This window comes from Eulemur rufifrons, chromosome 13 (genome assembly GCF_041146395.1).
Source record: "Eulemur rufifrons isolate Redbay chromosome 13, OSU_ERuf_1, whole genome shotgun sequence".
NCBI lineage: Eukaryota > Metazoa > Chordata > Mammalia > Primates > Lemuridae > Eulemur > Eulemur rufifrons.
In genome coordinates this window covers 7,184,495-7,204,602 of record NC_090995.1, presented here as the reverse complement: position 1 = coordinate 7,204,602, position 20,108 = coordinate 7,184,495, and the positions used below count along the sequence as shown (strand labels likewise).

Below are 20,108 nucleotides of genomic sequence, written 5' to 3'. Positions count from 1 at the left end.
CTTTTCCTGTTTTTACTTCATTGTTGACTAAGTTACAAAAAAAAAAAAAAAAAAACCAACGGCCTGATAGTCATCCTACAGCAAATCTGAGAGGTTTGAAGACTCAGATGAAGCTCACAGAGACCTTAAAAGGCTGAGCTAGTACTTTTGATCTTCAATTTAGAATGTAATTGCTCATCATGATGGGTTAGCTAGAAAACTTCTCCTTAGCACAGTAAAATGTGGAAATTCTTGTTTGAAAAAATTCTCAGGGTTATATTTTTTCCAGTTTAAGAAGTATTCCTTATTCATCACTTTATGCATTGCTATTTCTTCTCCAAAATTTAACATTTTATTTATGCTGATTAAAGTTAGAATTTTATCAGCAAATGATCTGGCAGAGTATAACTTTTTTTCTTTTCTTTTCTTCTTTCCTTTTTTTCTTTTTTATAGATAGGGTCTTGCTCTGTCATCCAGGCTGGAGTGCAGTGGCACAATCATAGCTCACTACAGCCCCAAACTCCTGGGCTCAAGCAGGTCTCCTACCTCAGTCTCCCAAGTAGCTGGGACTCTGCCTTCCAAGTAGCTGGGACTACAGGCATGCACCACGACACCCAGCTAATTTTTAAAAAATTATTTTTTGTAGAGACGAGGTCTTGCTATGTTGCTTAGGCTGGTCTTGAACTCCTGGACTCGAGTGACCCTCCTGCCTGGGCCTGCCAAAGTGCTAGGATTACAGGAATGAGCCACTGTGCCTGGCCCAGAGTATAACTTTTAAACACAATGAAAGGATTGGGTTAGATTAGACTTTATACTTATACATTAAAAATATGAAATATTACTAAATATGTGGCTCTTTTATTTAAATCAACAGCATTTCATTCAAATAGCTAACTGATCAGCATGGTAGACATTCTCAAGTTATATACCCTGAGTTCAAAAAGTAAACTAACCAGATAAAAATGAGGAAAGAATATTCCGGAAATTCCAAGGTTTAGCTTGATAAGCAATGTATGAATCCCATTTTCTCACATGGATGGAACACAGGTGGGAGATGAGAGCAGAGAAAATGGTAGAGGCCAGATTGCAGAAAGCTTCATGTAAGAGACAAAGAAACGTGGGCTTTATGCTGGAGAAAACAGACTCACTGAAGAGATTTCATCGTAAAACTGGCCCAGGTTAATTTGTGTTTTAAAACCAGGCTGTTTGGAGACTTTGTGAAGGCTGGCTTGGAGGTGATGAGACTGTTGAGGTGGACAGCTGAAGGCGTATACACCTAAAGAACATCCACTACCACCGCAAAAACGGAAGGAAGGGTAGGAAGGAGAGAGTGAGCTAGACATATACATGACAGGACTTAGTGCCCAGTGGGTGTCAGTAAACAGAAAATATATTAATCAATATATAAAACAGTGGTTTCATATGCTACATATGCTGTTAAAATTAAGTAACCGATACACAATACATCTTGAACAATTATTTATTCCTTTAGCTATTTTTCTATAGTGTTCACTGTTCATACAAGACCGTATTATTTACACACATATATGTACATATATAATTTGTTTGCCAAATTCCCTATTATTATACATTTATAAAATTGTAAGAAACTTATTCTAGTGTTCAATCTTTGTGCACATACATGGTTATTTTCTTAAAAAATTATCCTAGATATGCAGCTTCTTAGTTAAATGACAGGTATCCAAGACTTGATACTTTCAGCCAAACATTGTATCGTATTTCATATGTACACATTTTAATAATTAAAATTATATAAATTCCAATAGAATTTTAAAGGATTTCTTTAGAAAGACAATAGTAACTTAATTAAAAATTCAGCTTTACATTATTACATTTGTATATATGTTTGTATTTCACTAGATATTTAGAAGACATTTAAACATATTCAAACAGGACAAATTGTTTGGATGTAAAGCAAGACAACTCTACAACCCTTAAAAATATCTAAATCATTTGGACAAAAAAGCTTGAAATTTGTTGTTGATGTTAATAATTTAAATGTTAAGAGCAGAGACAAAAAGCAAACTGAAGTTTAGCCCAACCATTTAAATGTGTATGACTTGGGTTTATAAGGGTATAAAATGCTACCATGTGATGCTATAAGGCTATTCTAATAATCCAAAATACAGCAGCAAAACTTTTATATACCTAACTATAAAGGAGGAGGACTGTGTGGTTCAAAATTATAATGGGATGGGAATCCAATAATTATGTAAAGAGAAGAGAGGACAAAACAAAAAAGAATCTGATCAAAATTTACCTACAGTAGCTCATCCAATTGTTACAAATTTATTTTTTTAATTTCATTTGTAAAGAAAGCAAAACATAAAACATCAAATCATCTTCAAGTTATTACTTCCAGAGCCACTAAAGATTATTAGGCAGATTATTATTAAAAGGTTTTGTAAAGAATTATATTAAATTGCAAAGAAGACTCTGTATCATGCAATAATTAGTTTGGATTTCATTATTTGTCTACATGTGTCAAATATTTTCTAAATTGTCTGTCTGAAAAGTTCATTCAGAATTAGAATGTACTATGACGACCACAATATAAATAAGATGGAAAAAGGAAAGTTGCTGAAAATTGCACGAGAACTTAGTCTTATGAATACAATAAATATTAATGACACTTCCTCAGATAGTATGTTTATGTAAAAACTACCAAACATGTCTATTTTTTGAATAGCAGCCTGAATTTTCAAATATTATGTCTCTTCTCTATTGCCATACGTTCATAGAAGAAATTTCTAAATCTGTGAAACTAGGAAGAAGCAAAAAATAACATATTTTTTTTATTTTCAATAAACTTATGCAGAGGAGCAGGGTGAATAAATGTCTCTAGGGAAAAGAAAAACAAAAATGTAATTCACCATTTTGTTTGCATGTACATTTATACATTAAAAGTTTTATTCACTGGCATATAATCTATTATGTCTAAGATTACATAAAAAAGTTATTTGCCAAAGTAATTCAAAAAGAAAATATAATAGCTATTTATTTGCAATAATGGGGACTTAGAATTTTCTAGTTAGTAAATTAAAATTTATGTATCACCATTAAAATAGAGAAATAACAAATGTACTTGTTGAGTTATCCCATAGGCATATAGAATTGCAGTCAACATCTAGAACTCTTCACCTACTGTTTCTCTATTACTTATTTGATAGGTTTCTCTATTCTTTATTATATAGGTTATGTTTTAAGTTCATTGATTTCTAGTGTCATCTAAGTATCTTGGTTTTAGTAAATTATATTCTGATTGTTATAAACTCTTACACTGTTTATTTTATTTGCTTGACCCTGTCCTAATTTTGGTTTAGCAGCCTGTGATCTAAACCTATTCATTCTAGTCATTGAGGAGAAGAGAGGGAGAAAATGAAAGGGTAATAATAAATCAGAATCCTTGGTGGAAGAAATGATGCATTTACTTGGAGGAAGAGATCCCACGAGGCTTCCTAAATTCTCTGGCATGTGTCACTCCCTGCCTGGTTTTCTCCCTTGCCTGTGATAGCCTCATATATCATATTTCAAATATCATGAAATACAATTCATGATCATGAATTATATTTCCTTACTCCTCTATGATCTTGGCCTTGGCTTAGGAAACCCAAGCATGCTTTCCTAATCATAGCATTTAAGGCTGTTGCGAAGATTAAATAAGAAAACGCTTACAAAACACATAACACAATGCCTAATGCCTTAGTAAATACTTAACAAATAGAAGCTTTTATATTCTATTTCCTGACCTTTGCTTTATAATCTCTTACTCACTGATTTTGGACTGAATTTAATAAGTGTTTTGTTTTGTTTTGTTTTGCAACATCACCCTGATCCCCTTCCTCCCTGACCCCACTTCCTGCTTGTTATATCCGTGGATTTGATTTACCACTTCAGCCTTGCAGTGTTACCTTGTTACCTGATTTTTCTATTGCTCATCGATTCAACTCAAGTCCCTGAGTCAGTGACTCCACAGGCTCTAAATTGAAAGCACATGTAGAAGTCCCTGGAAGAATCTAGAAACCATACCCAAATAGCACATTTAAAAGGAAAAAGATACTGCTTACATGAAATAATTTGAGCTCCATGTGGAATTCTATAATGTGTTCAGTTTTACATATTTGTATTCACAAATACACACATACAGACAGAGACCCGTGAGTTGTGTTTAATACACATGTGCTTACTCAATCAACAATGTTGTGGAAATCACTATTCATGATATGAATTATTTTATGTCAATTACAGAACTTTCTGTATGACTTACTAAAATTTATATAAATATATACAACCCGTATACTGAATAAAATGTCCATTTTTTCATTCTAATAAATTTCCACCAGTGCCCTGAAATCTCATTCTTTTAGCCATTTTCAAATCTGCCATTCAGAGTAATATGTTGAAAAAAATCAGAGCAGAATCCATTTTTTCCTTTGGCTATTTAAAATGTCCTCCTATGAACTTAAACATAAGAGCTCTGGAAAACAGAAAATTGTGAAAGAAGAGAAAATTCAAAATTGAGAAGCCTGATACTGTTTTTGAAAGACTAGATTTATAAGGTTAAATGATTCCCTTCTCTATCAAGTTATAAATCTAATGTATGCTCACTAAATGAGTTCTAATTTAAAACTAATCTTCAATGGCGATTAACAGGTTGCTACGTTTAAAGGGCATTTTGGAGCTTTAAAAATGTATTTTAGACTTACTCCTGGCCCTTTTATCATTAAAACTGGTTGAAAATGTATTGGCATTCTCTGACCTTGTGGAACTAATGATGCACTTACGCGTAAAACCTAGTTTAGGAACCAGTATCAGAAATTCCAAATTAAAAATGTCACTTTGAGATCCATTTCACTTTGATTTCTGTTGACAACTGCTGCTTACCCTTTGAACTTTCATGCTTCTGGGATTGGCAAAATGGGTGCAATTTTCCTCAGAACCACTGATTGATTGAATCCCTGAAAAATAGGGTTGCTAATGGCAGTGGAATTTATATAGTGGTTTTATATAGTGGCTTAGGCCTCACTATAATTATTTTAAAACATTAAAAGCTAATACATCACTACAGAGTGGCAGGTTCTGACTCAACTGCAGTCTTGCTTCATGCTGTTTGACAAACGACTAGTCATCCAGACAGTATTTCCTTTTTCAGCGCCTTTCCTAGCCCTCATTGTCAGGTCTTGCGGTGAAATCAGTAGGTAAAAAGAAAAATAGCGAAAAAAGAAAAGATAATAATTTTTTGAGACCTTCTGGAAAGTAGTATTTGGGTATACTGAAAGAATCATTATATATTCCTTGTTTACAGCATGCACTGAGGGTTCTTTGTTTATTTTCTTTTTTGATGAGCAAACAGGCAGCTGGTACATATTGATATATTAAAAATAGAAACAAAACACGGAAAGTATCAACCAAAAAATTTAATAAAAAATAAATTTAAAAAAATGAAGGATCAGTTGTGCTATAGTTGAGAAAAACACAGGGTGACATATAAATTGACTTTAAAAACTCCAGGGTATTCCTGAATCTTACTACCTGAAAACTTTCTGAAGATTTTAAGGGCTTCGGATGGATGTCTTTTCTCCCTTTTCAGTGGAATTACTAAAATCTTATATTTTCTAATTTTGTAATATCAAATAGGCAAATCATATCTACTATGTACATAAATCTTTTACCAAAATCTTGAACTTACTCTTTTATAATACAAGATATTTTCTAGCATATCTGAAGCCAAACCAGGAAAGAAAGAATGAGACCATTTGGTTTTTCTTCTTTTTATTTTTTAACAAGACCTGTAAAATAGCAAAATGGAATAGATACAAAAGAATGAATACAAAGGCTGAAGATATTTCTAGGGGCATCTCTTAAATAAATATGTGTGATTTTGGCAAAACACTAACTAGTGGAAACCATACACATGAAGGGAAATATTCTGGGAGCCAGTAAGGGTTTGGAATATATTCCTCTATAGTTTTTGAAATTTAGTTGTTATATCAATGTTCTGAAGATATAATCTTGTTTTTATCATCAACATTTACAAGGGTAGTTTTGATAGATGTTGGAAAATGGAACAGAAAAAGCAATGAGCAAATACATTTTTTGTTGCACATAAAAATGGCAGGAAATCTAAGGAAGATACGTGGCATGCTGACCGTATTAGTCCATTTTATGTTGCTATGCCAGAATATCATAGACTGGGTACTTTATAAGAAAAGAAATTTATTTGGCTCACAGTTTTGGAGGCTGGGAAGACCTATATGAAGGTGTTGGTGTCTGGCAAGAGCCTTTGTGCTGCATGGTAGAAGTTGAAAGGGCAAAAGAGCCCCAGAGAGCACCAGAGAGCAAGAGAGAACTGGACTTACTCTTACAACACCTACTCTCGTGATAACAAACTCACTCCCATGATAATGACACTAATCCATTCATGAGGGCAGGGCTTTCAAGGCCTATTCACCTCTTAAAGATTCTATCTTTTAATACCAGCACAATGGGAATGAGATTTCAACATGAGTTTTGGAAGGGACATTCAAACTATAGCAATGACCCATTATGCTTTGTACTAAAGCTGCTTTTATTAAAAACTAATACGATAAAATGAAGACCTATGGATTAGTGGAAATCAGCCACATACACTATAAAGCCTTCCAACCAAACCACTCAATTTCAGACATTTAGAAACTTGTTGATAAAAAAATCTCTTACCTTCAGAGTCATTTCATAATCTCTAAAAGAGCAGACTTGCCAATTCAAGATGCATTAACTAGTCCCATAAAAAAGGACTTCTCTAATTAATGTTCTGGAAGATTTATTTGTCTGATCCAATAAAGTTCATGTATAACAAGCTACTTTCAATAGATTTAGTGCAATTCATATATACTATTAATATAATCAGTTTGTCCAGTAGAACTAAATACAAAGCAATTAGTACAGAAGGGGGAAAAAGGGCTTTATTAAATGAGACTTAGAGAAAGGAATTTACAGCAAGAGTTTCTAAATATCATCACTGCTACTATCCTTGGAGACAGGAAAGTTAATCAGTTTGTGGTGGGAAATCATGGTAAACACTATATGTACTGCTCATCTGTATGGTTTTAATGTTGCACTGAAGGGAGTTTATATTTCAATGTTGCACTTACCTCAAGATTTCTGACTGTTACTTGAGGTCCAACGGTGTAAAGCTATAATGTAGCCCACTGTGTAAAATGGAAACCCGAAACCCATGACTGACATTCAGTGGGCTATTTTGTACTCCCTAACTCATTAGAAATAGTGGGAATTTTATATGGGCTGGAGTAATGAAAACATTGTGAAAGTAAGAAGCTGCCAAGTGTTAGTTTTTTGTGTGTAGTTAAATTCAATTTAGTTCCAATATGAGTTACAGCAATTGGCACTTAAAAGTTAAACTAAAATTAGCATATAATGTTTATGTGGTGTAACCAGCAGCCATTTAATTTGATTATAATTAATTTTTAATTTAGCAGTTTTCAAATCTGTTATCAGAAATATTCCATGGTACTGGGTTCAGTAAAATAATCTTAACTATTTGTATTAAACCTGAAGTCTCGAGAGTTACAAAGATTATCTCCAGTAGGAAGTCCTAATGTTGAAATAATATTCTCTTTTAATTTGCTCAGAAGAACATTCTTATTTCAGGTAATTATGTATAGATGGTGTTTGTATGTATAAAAAAACTTTTATCATTATTAATTAAGAAAAAATAAAATATGTTAAAATATTAAATTATGTAATTTAATTAACTACATAATATTAAATTATGTAGTTTAACATTACTTATGTTAATGTTCAATATAAACATTTAATATTTTAATTACTAAAATATGTTAAAAAGTGAAGTATTTGATTATACAACCAATGCGGAACTCTTCTAAACAGAAAAGTATAAATAATACTAAAATGTTGGAAAGAAGGAACTGCTATTTATAAGAAGCTTTGCATGTATTATAATTACTTTGAAAATGTGAATATTAAGTTAGAGAAGTCTTCTATGTACAAGAAATTATCATTTCAATTACATGTTCTAATGCTTTCTAGCCTACTTTTGCTTATCTGCAAATAGATCTATCAGCCAGTCCAGAGCAATATTTTGTCCTTCAAAATCAACTGAAATAACAACTGTATTAATTGGGGTTCTCCAGAGAGACAGAACCAATAGGGTAATCACAGGCAGACCTTGAAGATAATGCAGATTCAGTTCCAGACTATTGAAATAAAGCAAATATCCCAATAAAGTGAGTCACTGAGTATAAAAGTTATATTTACACTGTACTGCAGTCTCTTAAGTGTGAAGTAGTGTTAAGTCTTAAAAAACAATGTACATAATTAATTTATTGCTAAAAAATGCTGACTTGGAGGCATACGTGAGCACATGCCATTGGAAAAATGGTGCTGATAAACTTGCTCAATGCAGGGCTGCTACAAACCTTCAATTTGTAAAAAGTGCAGTATCTGCAAAGTGCAATATAATGAGGTATGCCTGTATATATAGATATACATAAAAAATATATGGATATAGATAGATATCTGAGAAGAGACCTTTTTTTTTTTTTTTTTTTTTTTTTTTTTTTTTTTTTTTGAGACAGAGTCTCACTTTGTTGCCCGGGCTAGAGTGAGTGCCGTGGCGTCAGTCTAGCTCACAGCAACCTCAGACTCCTGGGCTCAAGTGATCCTACTGCCTCAGCCTCCCGAGTAGCTGGGACTACAGGCATGCGCCACCATGCCCGGCTAATTTTTTGTATATATATATATTTTAGTTGTCCATATAATTTCTTTCTATTTTTAGTAGAGACGGGGTCTCACTCTTGCTCAGGCTAGTCTCGAACTCCTGACCTCGAGCGATCCACCCGCCTCGGCCTCCCAGAGTGCTAGGATTACAGGCGTGAGCCACCGCGCCCGGCCCAGAAGAGACTTATTAGAGAAGTTGCCTCCCGTGATTATGGAGGCTGAGAAGTTCCTAGACAGGCCATCTGCAAGCTGGGTAAAGGAGCCACTGGTATAAGTCCTGGAGTCCCAAGGCCAGAGAGCCTGGGATCTTGATGTTCAAGGGCAGGATGAGAAGAATGTGTCCTGGCTCCAGGAAGGAGAGGGGAAATCCTTGTCTCTCCTTTTTTATTTTATCTGGGCCCCAGCTGATTGAATGGTGCCCGCTCACACTGAGGGCAGATGTTCCCCACTCAGTCCAGTGACTCACAACCTGTCTCCTCTGAAAACACCCTCGCACACACAGCCGGAAGCAGTGCTTTGCCAGTTCTCTAGGTATTCGTTAGTCCAGTGAAGCTGACACCTAAAATTAACCATCATACCAGTAGAGAAGAGACGTTACCTATCACTATTTTTTTGATAAATAATGTTATAAAACATGTTTGAAAATTCTTATCACCTGTACAAGATACAAAACAACTAATTTCTTTCACCAAATAACTTCTCTTTGTGGATTCTCTCAAAAGAAAATATTTAAAAAAGGTTGTATGTTCAAAGATGTTTATAGTAATGTAATATATGATAGCATAAATTTCCAAATTTAAAAAAATAGATTACTTAAATAAGTTATAGTACATCTGACTGAGAAATATTTAGCCATTGAAGATACAGTAAATAGGATATAAAATTCTGAGTGTGCCATCCTACTACTACTAAAAATAATTTTTAAAAATGTCGAAAAAGAACATAGCAAAAAATGCTAAAACTTGACTTCTTCGATATTGGGGTTCTGGATCCATAAACTGGATGAGTGCTGGGAACTAAATAAGAGGTTCAAAATTCACACTCAGCAGTCAAGGCTAAATTTCTGCCTTCAGATCTAGAATGGTTTTGTCCATACCTGTCAAGAAGCACCTTAACAGTTTATAAATTATAACCTATAATAGGTTATAAATTATGTAAGTTATCTAAATAGGAGCACCTATTTTACTTTTAGGGGCCCTGCAATCAATAAGCTATTGCTGTAGCTCTAGGAAGGTCAATTTTACCACTCTAATTGTCTAATTATCACTCATAAGTAGCCATGGCTCATTATGGTAATTTTACCTTATCTCTGATAGACATCTACAATCAGCCTCTGCCAACTTGGGATACTACATTCACTTTGGTCTGATACTTGCTATAGGTTTTCTAACAGTATTCTTTATGAAAACAAAAAAGAATTTTTTTAAATTTCTTTTTCATTATTTTTAGGTTTGTTTTATTTTGTTTTTTTAAGACTGGCTTTTAAATTTTATCTGTGTCTTTTCTGCATCCACCAAGATTATCATATGATTTTTCTCCCTTTTAGTCCCAATACAGTGAATTCCAATGCTTGATTTTTGAATACCAAACTAATCTTGCTTTTATGCAATAAACCCAATCTGTCTATTTATGCAATTTTAAGTCTGCTATTTTATTTGTCTTTTGCATCTACAATCATGTGAAAGATTGGGCTATAATTTTCTTTTCTTGGAATGATCTGGTAAGGTTTCTTATCACAGTTGTGCTTTCTTTATAAAACGGATGGAATAGTGTCTTGCTTTTCTCTAATCTCAGAAAGAATTTGTGTCAAATTAGAATGAATTATTACATAAATATTTGATAGATTTTGTTAATAAGGCCACTGGCATTGAATTTTGTGGTGGGGAAATTTTAATTCTGGATTCAAAGTCTTCAACAGTTATAAGACCATTCAAATTTTCTATTTCTTTTAATGGAAATTTTTTAGGAATCTGTCCATATCATCTCAATTTTGAAATTTATTAGCATAAAATTATACATAAGATCCTCTTATCATCATTCTAATATCTGTAACAGCTGTAACAATGTACCGTTTTTATTTCTGTTATTGTATTTGTCATGCCTTCCCTTATTTTCTTGTTTAGTTTCAACAGCTTTTTTAATAGGTCTTTTGAAAGGTCCAAACTTCTATTGGATCAACCTTCTCTATCATATTTTTGTCTGTTTTATTAATTTTTGCTGTTATATTTATTGTTTCCTTCCTTCCATCTGTTTCAAGTTTAACTTGCTGATTTTTTAAATTTTAAATTGATAAGTAGCTCAGCCTTCTTTTCTTATACATTACAGGCTATCAATTTCCCTCTAAACACAATTTAATTGCATCCCATTATCTATAAAACTTGTTAAATTTTGATATGAGGCATTTTTATTTTCATCCAGTTAAAAATACTTTTTGTTTTTCTTCTGATTTTTCTTTGACCCATGGATTAATAGAATAGTATTTATTAGTTTTCAATCATAAGGGGATTTTCTGGTTTTCTCAGTCCCACCCTTATCTGGCAAGCCCAGGATGCCAATTTTTGTTACCAACTAACATTTAAAGACTTCTATTTTATTTTTTTAAGTAGATACAGGTTCTCACTTTGTTACCCAGGCTGAAGGGTAGTGGCCTGATCATAGCTCACTATAACCTCAAACTCCTGGGCTCAAGTGATCCTCCCACCTCAGCCTTCATAGTAGTTGGGACTAGAGGTGCATGCCACCACACCCAGCTAATTTAGCTCTTATTTTTGTAGAGATGGGGGTCTCACTATGTTGTCCAGGCTGGTCTCAAACTCCTGGCCTCAAGCATCCTCCTGCTTCAGCCTCCCTAGCGTCTGGGACTATGAGTATGCATCACCATGCCCAGCTACTTCCTCTTTTTAAATTGGCTTATGCCCCTCTGGAAAAAGCAGTTCCAAATACTAGGCTTGTTTTCTGGGTTACCTTCCTCTCCAGGTTTTTGGTTCTCTAATTTTTACTGCCTCCTTAGCTCTGCAAATGCTCGATTTTTCTATTTGCCTTCAGTGGGAGGATTGTTCCAAATGGCTTAATCCACAATTATCAGAATTGGAAGTCAAGATTCCCATTGCTTTTAATATTTGATTTTTAAGTGCAGATATCAATAAAATAGCATTTTATTTAGATTCTACAAGAGTAATTCAACTATTCAATTTGCAAATTTTATATCACAGATGAAGAAACTCAAGAATTCTTTCATATAGGTGATAACAGCTCTAATCAAAGCTAAAGACTTTATGGAAAGGAATCTCCAGTTGGCCTTTTCAGTCATGAATTTTGTGAACTTAGTGTTCTACCTTTTGTCAGACATATTAACATCTTTCAGTCTTTGGCTATCATCTTATTCACATTTTATTATTTTTTCAATTAAGTTGTTTTAGGCAAAAAATCCCTATGTGGATTTAAAAGTAAATATCTTCTTTTGCTTTTACCTTCTAAAACCTGAGTGAATATTTCATTTGCTTTGAAGAAGAAAGTATCTAAAATGCATTGTAGCTGCTTTTGAAAAATGTGTTCCAGAGATCAGGAGTTAGCCTGTTCTGAATACATTATGTCAGGAAAATAGCTCAAAATATAACCAAAGAGTGTGTGTGCACTACATTTAAAATTTAGATGTACTACATTTAAAATTGTGAGAACTAGTGATTGGAATAAACATATGCCTGATATTAGAGTTAACTGAATCCTATGAAGTCATTCACATGTTGATATGCCTAGGTGGAGGTAGTGTTGTATCTCTTTGATTTATTTCTATTGTGAGTATAAACCTAATTTCTTTTAGAAGGCCCACTAATATTTCATATACAGCATGTATTAGTCTGATAGTATTGCCATAACAAAATGCCACAGACTTGGTAGCTTAACAAATTGATTTCCTCATAGTTATTGGAGCCTGGAAGTCCAAGATCAGGGTGTTAACAGGTCTGGTTTCTCTACGGACTCTCTTCTTGGCTTGCAGATAGCTGCCTTCTGGCTGTGCCCTTACATGGCCTTTCCTCTGTGCATTTGCTTTTGTGTCTCTTCCTCTTCTTATAAGGACACCAGTCATACTGCATTAAGGTCCCACTCTCATGCCTTTTTTACCGTAATTGCCTCTTTAAAGGCCCTGTCTCCAAATATAGTCACATTGGGGGTTAGAGTTTCAACACATGAATTTTGGAGAGACAGAATTCAGTTTATAACACAGCATATATTCTTTCCACAAATATTTATCCACTTAATATGAGACAGGAATTGTTCGTATATCAAAAATTACAAGGGAAAGAAACAAAAATATATAAAATATAGTAAATTCTTATTTTTTAAATGATAAGATTGGCAGGATGGGGTTGTGAGAAGTTATTTTATATAGAGTGTTGTTAAAAGACTTTTGTCAAGAGGTATCCTCTGAGCAGAAACCTGAATAAATTTTGAATGAAGAAGGCATTTATAAGTTAAAGAGAATTCCAGGCATAACAAATTGCAAATGCAAAGGTCCTGGGACAGATATTGGCATGGCTTCACAGAAGAAATTTCAAGAAAGTCACTGAGAGAATTGTAAGAAATAAGATCAGATAGTTGACCTAAGATCAGTGTAGGTCCTGGTAGGCCTTGGTAGGGATTTTGCACTTTTTTTTTTTTTTTAATAAGAGTGATGAAAAGGCACAGGAAAGTTTGATCCGGTGAATACCATTGATCTGATTTTCATTTTTAAGAGCACCATGGTGATAAACTTAAGAATAGTACTCTCTCGAATATAAATAGAGAACCCTACAAGTGGTTTAGTGATAGAGTCAAAAAGATACTAGCCTGGAACTGTGTGTCAGCGGTGGAAGTGATGAGATGAGTTAGGGTTGGGGATGTGATTTGAAAGTAAAGATGACAGGACTTGCTATTGGAGGGGATGTTAGAATATTTCTAAGTTTTTGGTCTAAGAAATGAAATGAATAGTAGTGCTATGCCCTGACATGGTGTAGACTGGGTTGGAGGGGAGTTAATTTGGGAGTAGAAAAAAGAGTTGTTTTAGATGTGGTAAGTTTGAGATACATGTTAGACTCCAAGTGGAAATCACATAGGCTTTTATCTATTGCTGTCTAGAGAAAGTAGCGCTAGAAATATAAATTTAAGTGGTATCACAGCATAATGTAGATCATATTCAAAGTCAGGGGACTTGTTGAGATTACTCACGGTGGGAATGTGGACAGAGAACAGAAGCAGGTTAAGGATTGAGCCCAAGAGCACTCCAAAGATGGGAAAGAGGATTCTGCAACGAGATTTTAAGAGTGCTTAGTCAATGATTTAAAAGTAAAACAAAGCAAATGTGATGATGCTGAAGCCAGTACTAATAATGACCCCACGATCATTAACAACCTATGTTTCTAGAGAATTTAACACAAAAAATCCTTTCAATAATATTTATTTAACTGGAAATCTGGAAAAGTTACATTAATATAAGCATAGCAGTGTTGTCACCTAATTAATGAATAATCAAGCCATTGGAAAGAATGTGTATATCTGTGCTTATAATAGGAGGATTGAACAGGACGGGAGAAGCACTATCATTTAAACATGTCCTACTAAATATTTGCCATGCTTCTTTTCGACTAGGTCTCACATAGTCTCATAAAAGAGAATTAAATACAAAGTGATGAAAATATATAGAGATCCATGCTGATGTTAAGTAGAAAGATTTCTCACTACTTGAAAGTTAATTTCGTATTGAACATGTGTGACTTCAGATTCCCAAAAAATATTTGTTGATGATCTTTTAATCTCTACTTATTTCCACAGGTGGGGAGGTCCCGTACACAACTCTGGCTACTCGAATGATGATGGGGGCTTGGTGGCTATTTGCTTTGATTGTCATCTCGTCTTACACAGCAAACCTTGCTGCTTTCCTCACTATTACCCGCATTGAAAGCTCCATCCAGTAAGTAGACAAAGATTCCAGTAGCCACAAAGCATGAGAAATGACAAGCATGGCCAAAGCTCTCTGAGAAGAAGTATACATATCTTACAATAAATTTACAACTTCCCCTTTGAATAAAGCTTAGTTTTACTGATACAGCAAAGTATCATCAGATAGTCCAACTTCTGAAAATTTAGTATTGGTAGAGAATTTTTTATAAAACAAAAATTTTTCTATCATTTGAATGTTGCTTCCCACATTTTCCTGGAAGGATAACGTATCTTTAGAATTTAACCTCCATGAAGAGTGACTGCATCTGAGTAACACTGTGAAAAGGAGTCATACTAAAAAATAGTCTTTGCCTTGACGCTGCCCCGTTATGCACTGTCAGAATAAATAGTTGAATAGGCAGGATGTTTGAGAGATAGGTGGATGAGGAGGAGGGAAAAGAATAACAATCAATAGATATGAATCCTGGTATGTTTGTTTGTTACATTGTATGTCATGGTTGTTTCTAGTTAGCAGCTGCAGTTGCAGTGGTGGGAAATGCTCACTAACTGTGGTGCATTTACTTAAATCCTAAAAATTACCTAAGTGCCTCCATTCACAAATGCCATTTTCATGAATCCTTAGATCCTAAAGGCCGTTTACCCGCCATACAGTTTTGCTTTTACAGATTCATGCTATAAGATCAGCACCACAATATAATTTCTGCCTTATTGGAACATAATGTTCTACATATTGTTTAAAGGAAAACTTTCATGGAAATGTTTTATTCATCCAAGAACAAGGCAATTTGAATTTTCCTAAAGTTGAACATTCATTTCTCAAAAAGCTGGCAATTCAAAATTAGAATAAATAGATGTGTCGGGGAATTACTTAGGGATGTAACTTGTTCTTAAAAGAAAGCATGACACTACTTCTTGCCTTTTAAAAAATAGGTTAATTAAGTCCATTAGTAGCCACAAAAGTATTATACCATAATATTAAAAAATAAAGTGAAGAATTAATTATCTATAAAGAAGTAGGGTATTTTTTTTCAATTTGCCTGGTATACAAATTGAAAACCCAAAATTCAACTAGTAATGCTTACAGACAGTCAATTATTTTATCCATTTATAAAAATAATCTTTTTAATTGCTCTTATCAAATCGTGCTCCTCAAGTTGTTTTCCAATTATTCCTTTGGCACAGAACCTTCATATTCTCCCAACTTATTCCCCTTGTGGCCAGTTCTATGTGTGGCATACATTTAAATGGTACAGAGTGAAACTTGTACCATTTGGAGGAAATTTAAACTGATCACTCCATTAGCATTATACTTTAAGCAACAGCAAAAATGATTGCAATAGCCCAGTAAAAAGATCAAGGAAATTAGTAAAATTAAGAAAATAATAATAAACGCTTATTTATCACTTACAAGGTATCAGATTTTACAATACATCAGCTGGTTTAATACTTAAAACCATCTTCTAAAATACACACTATCAATGACTCTCTTTATAAGTAATGAAACTGAGGTCGAGAGGATCAGTAACCTTCCCAAAGTGTGCAGCTAAAGTGGTTGAGCAAAGACGAGACCTCGAATCTGTCTGATTCCTGATGCTATCAGTATATTCCCATCTCACACGCTTGAACTTCTGAATGGCCCTCTGTTTTTAGCTAACACTAGAAAGAATGTGTGATAGCCTTATCCATTGCTAAGTACAGGGATGTAAAGGATGACATTTTCCAAATTCTCAGTTGGTCTGAGAAAAAAGGGTATCAAAAGTTAGAAATACAATTTCTCGTTGTGTTGGGTGGATTCTGTACTAATTACCTCTATAATTGACATCTGGATTCAAAGTAAGGCTTTTTGAAAGATCCAATCAATAGAAATTGTATTAGGAAAAATACTTTAATTGTCAAATATTGAATATATTCAATGTGTATAAATTTATTTGATATACATGTATTATGTAATAATTATCATAATCAAATTAATTAACACATTCATCACCAACCAGCCTGTGCATCAGATTCTCAAAACTTGTTCATCTTATAAATGAAAGTTTGTACCCTTTAACCAGCACCTCCCCATTTTTACCATCTCTAGCCCCTGAGAACCACCGTTGTACTCTCTGCTTCTGACAGTTCAACTTTTTGGATTCTAGATATAACTGATATCATACAGTTTTGGTCTTTCTGTGTCTGGCTTATTTCACATAGCATAATGTCCTTTAAGTTCATCCATGTTTTTGCAAATGGCAAAGTAGTTTTTAAAAATTAAAATGGAGTATTTTGTCTCATTAACATACTTCTTATCAATCATGTTTAACTTGTCAAATTTCAGTATACTTAAACCTACAAATCTATGTAGTTCAAATCTGACTTTGAAGCATTTTCAAATAATTAAATGATGAAAATTTTAAATAAAATAACTGATCTTATATAGTAAACAACAATAATCATAATAGTAAACAGAAATTGTGGCTAGCAACAACTGAGAATTTAGTATGAACCAGAAGTTCAGCATATTACATCTATTATCTCATTTATTCCTCAAAATAACCCTAATAATACAGGTAATACTATTATTACCATTTTGTAGATAAAGAAACAGAATTTTGGAAGTTAAATGCTTAAGATCACATAATCAATAATGCCACAACTGGGAGTCTAACCAACGTCAATCTGATACCAATCCATGGCTTTACCCATTGAAGTCTTTTCCTTGTCTAATGGTGATTCCTATAGTTATTTGGTTGATCTGATATTTCTCTGAGGTTGCAGACATTATGGTGTGTGCGTATATCTGAGCTCTTTAGTTATTACTGACTTTGCCAGAGTCAGTTTTTATCTAAACTTTCATGCAATAGCAGTGGGAGCAGAAGCCTCTCTCAAATTTTTATACCCATAAAATTTCTCTAAAAGTGAAACCTAATGGAAAAAGATTGTAATTTCACATGATGTTTCCCTCAAGTGTAGTTCTATAACCCAAAGTAACCGAGCATTCATTTTTTAAAAAATTATTCCTTTCCAATGCCAACTGGCATTATTAAAAGTCATCAGTGGGTATAATAAATCTCCACTTCCTTCTAATATTACCACTGGACTAATTTTGGAAGGAGAGAATGAAAGCCAAATAAGTTAAAAGAAGCCAGATTCTCTCCCCACATTTAAAGATATCTTCTAAATTCATGCCTCAGCTCTGTTGGTAAACATGATTGCCTGCAGTGTTTCTTGGAAGCATTCAAAGTTCCATTTGTAACTAATGCCAAGGTTTCTTGGAAAATTCTAACTCTAATTTTTCTTAGAAAAGACAAAAACTTTTTTTCACCATGCCATTCAATGTCATGCTCCTTAATCATGTATATTCGTGAGATTTGCTCATCACTAAATGAAGCTGCAGTGCATGTCAATGCACCTTTTTCCAGTCCAATCTTGTTATGCCTTTGGCAAATACATACCAACCACATCTTTATTCTGAAACTTCAAAGTTGCTCTGCAGACTAGGATGGGCAGAGGAGGTTAGAAGAATGTCAGTGAAAGAGAGAGAGAAAGAGACAGAGAGGAAAATCATTTTCTATGGACAGTTAGTTGATAGAAACTCTTCTGGTTTGGTAGGAATAATTCAATAGATTTATTCTTGGGAAGTTGAATACTCATTACAAAATTTTACTCCTTTTTCAGAATCAGATATCTATGCTCATCTAACCTTTTAGTTGGCACTTGCCAATAATGAAAATTGTGAAAGTGAATTTTTTCTGGAAAAAATAATACATAAGTTTAATTTCATATTTGTTTAATGATGGGGACAACACAACATAACTATGTTCTGTTGCTTGATGTGACATAATGTGACAGATTGTAATACAGTTGGGCAGCAATCGAGATACATAGTTCAGTTTCTAAAGGAAAAAAATGCCATTTCTACAGGACTCTAATGACAATTTGGACTTTTCATACCCATTGAGAGATAACAACACATAGTTATCTTCAAACACCTAGAAAAAGGAAGGTATTTTGTCTATTGGTAACCAGGCTGAAACTGGCAATGGGGAAATGCAGCATGTGAAGCTTTGAAGGGACTTTCAGAGTAAGCACTTGGTAATGACATCATCAACAGTAACTCCTTTTGCCTTTATTACAATATAATTTTCAAAACGCTACTTATTTCACATAAAAGTAAAAATAGCTATGGGGAAATCATAGTTGTACAGTTATAGTCATTAATAACTTTAGGGCCAAAGTGATCTTTGGATGAAACTTGAGTTTTTTCATTTCCTGGGTCTGTAAATAAACTTAGGTCTACTCAAAGGGATCTCACCATCCCACCATATTTTTGTGTAAAATGGAGTCATTCTCCATAATTCTTGAGGTTGAACTAAATTAAATAAAATATTGAGTCAATGCTGACACTGAATCAAACTAATCTGGGATAACATTTCTTTCCAAGCAGATACAAAAAGAGATCCATGAATATCCCATCACTAGAGGAGACCGCCTTTCCCATAGCATACCAATAACAGAATCTTTTCTGCACTCACATTTGTCTACATTTGTAAAAGAAAAAAATTATTGAACAATTGTTTTTCTAAGTGCCACATGGTGAGTATGAACCAGCCAGGCTTAGAATTGTAATCTAGTGGTGACAAATTCCTTTAGTATTTGCTTGTCTGGGAAAGACTTTATTTCTCCTCCATTTATTAAACTTAGTTTTGCAGGATACAAACTCTTGGCTGTCAGTTATTCTATTTAAAAAGACCAAACTCTTCCAGCTTGTAAAGTTTCTCCTGAGAAGTCTGCAGTTAGTCCGATGGGTTTTCTTTTGTAAGTTACTTGATGCTTTTATCTCCCAGCGTGTAGAATTTTCTCCTTCACTTTGACTTTGGCCGGAGTGATGACTTTTTCCCTTGGTGATGTCCTATTTGCAATAAATATTCCAGGAGTTTCTTGACCACTTTATATCTGGATGTCTAAATTTCTAACAATAACAGAGAAGTTTTCTTCCATTATTCCTTCAGATAGGTTTTCCATGCTTTTTGCTTTTTATTCTTCTCCTTCAGGAATACTTATGATTCTTATATTTGTTTGCTTTACATAATTTCATATTTCTCAGACAGACTGTTCATTTTTCTTGATTCTCTTTTCTTCATTTTTGACTGACTGGATTAATTGGGAAGCCTTGTCTTCAAGCTCTGAAATTCTTTCTTCTGCTTGGTCTAGTGCTGTTAAAACTTTCCATTATATTTTGAAATTCCGTAAATGACTCTTGCATTTTCAGAAGTTTGGTTATATTTTTTCTTAGATTATCTATCTCTTTAGTGAATTTTTTTTCATTTATGTCCTAAATTACCTTTTTTGGTTTTGTTTGTGTTGATTTTCAACTTTCTCATCCATCCCTTGATCTTACTTGCTGTCCATATTTTGAATTCCACATCTGTCATTTGAGCCATTTCCTT

General features: G+C 33.7%; 1 protein-coding gene across 2 annotated transcripts in view; it reads left to right on the top strand.

Moving 5' to 3' along the window:
- Nucleotides 1-20,108, top strand: part of GRID2 (glutamate ionotropic receptor delta type subunit 2) — a 1,124,557-nt gene that overhangs the window by 917,913 nt on the left and 186,536 nt on the right. For both annotated transcript variants that reach the window (XM_069485505.1, XM_069485506.1), the window contains one exon: nucleotides 14,548-14,686. In XM_069485505.1, the coding sequence (XP_069341606.1) occupies nucleotides 14,548-14,686 (139 nt within the window). The remainder of the gene's footprint in view (nucleotides 1-14,547; nucleotides 14,687-20,108) is intronic.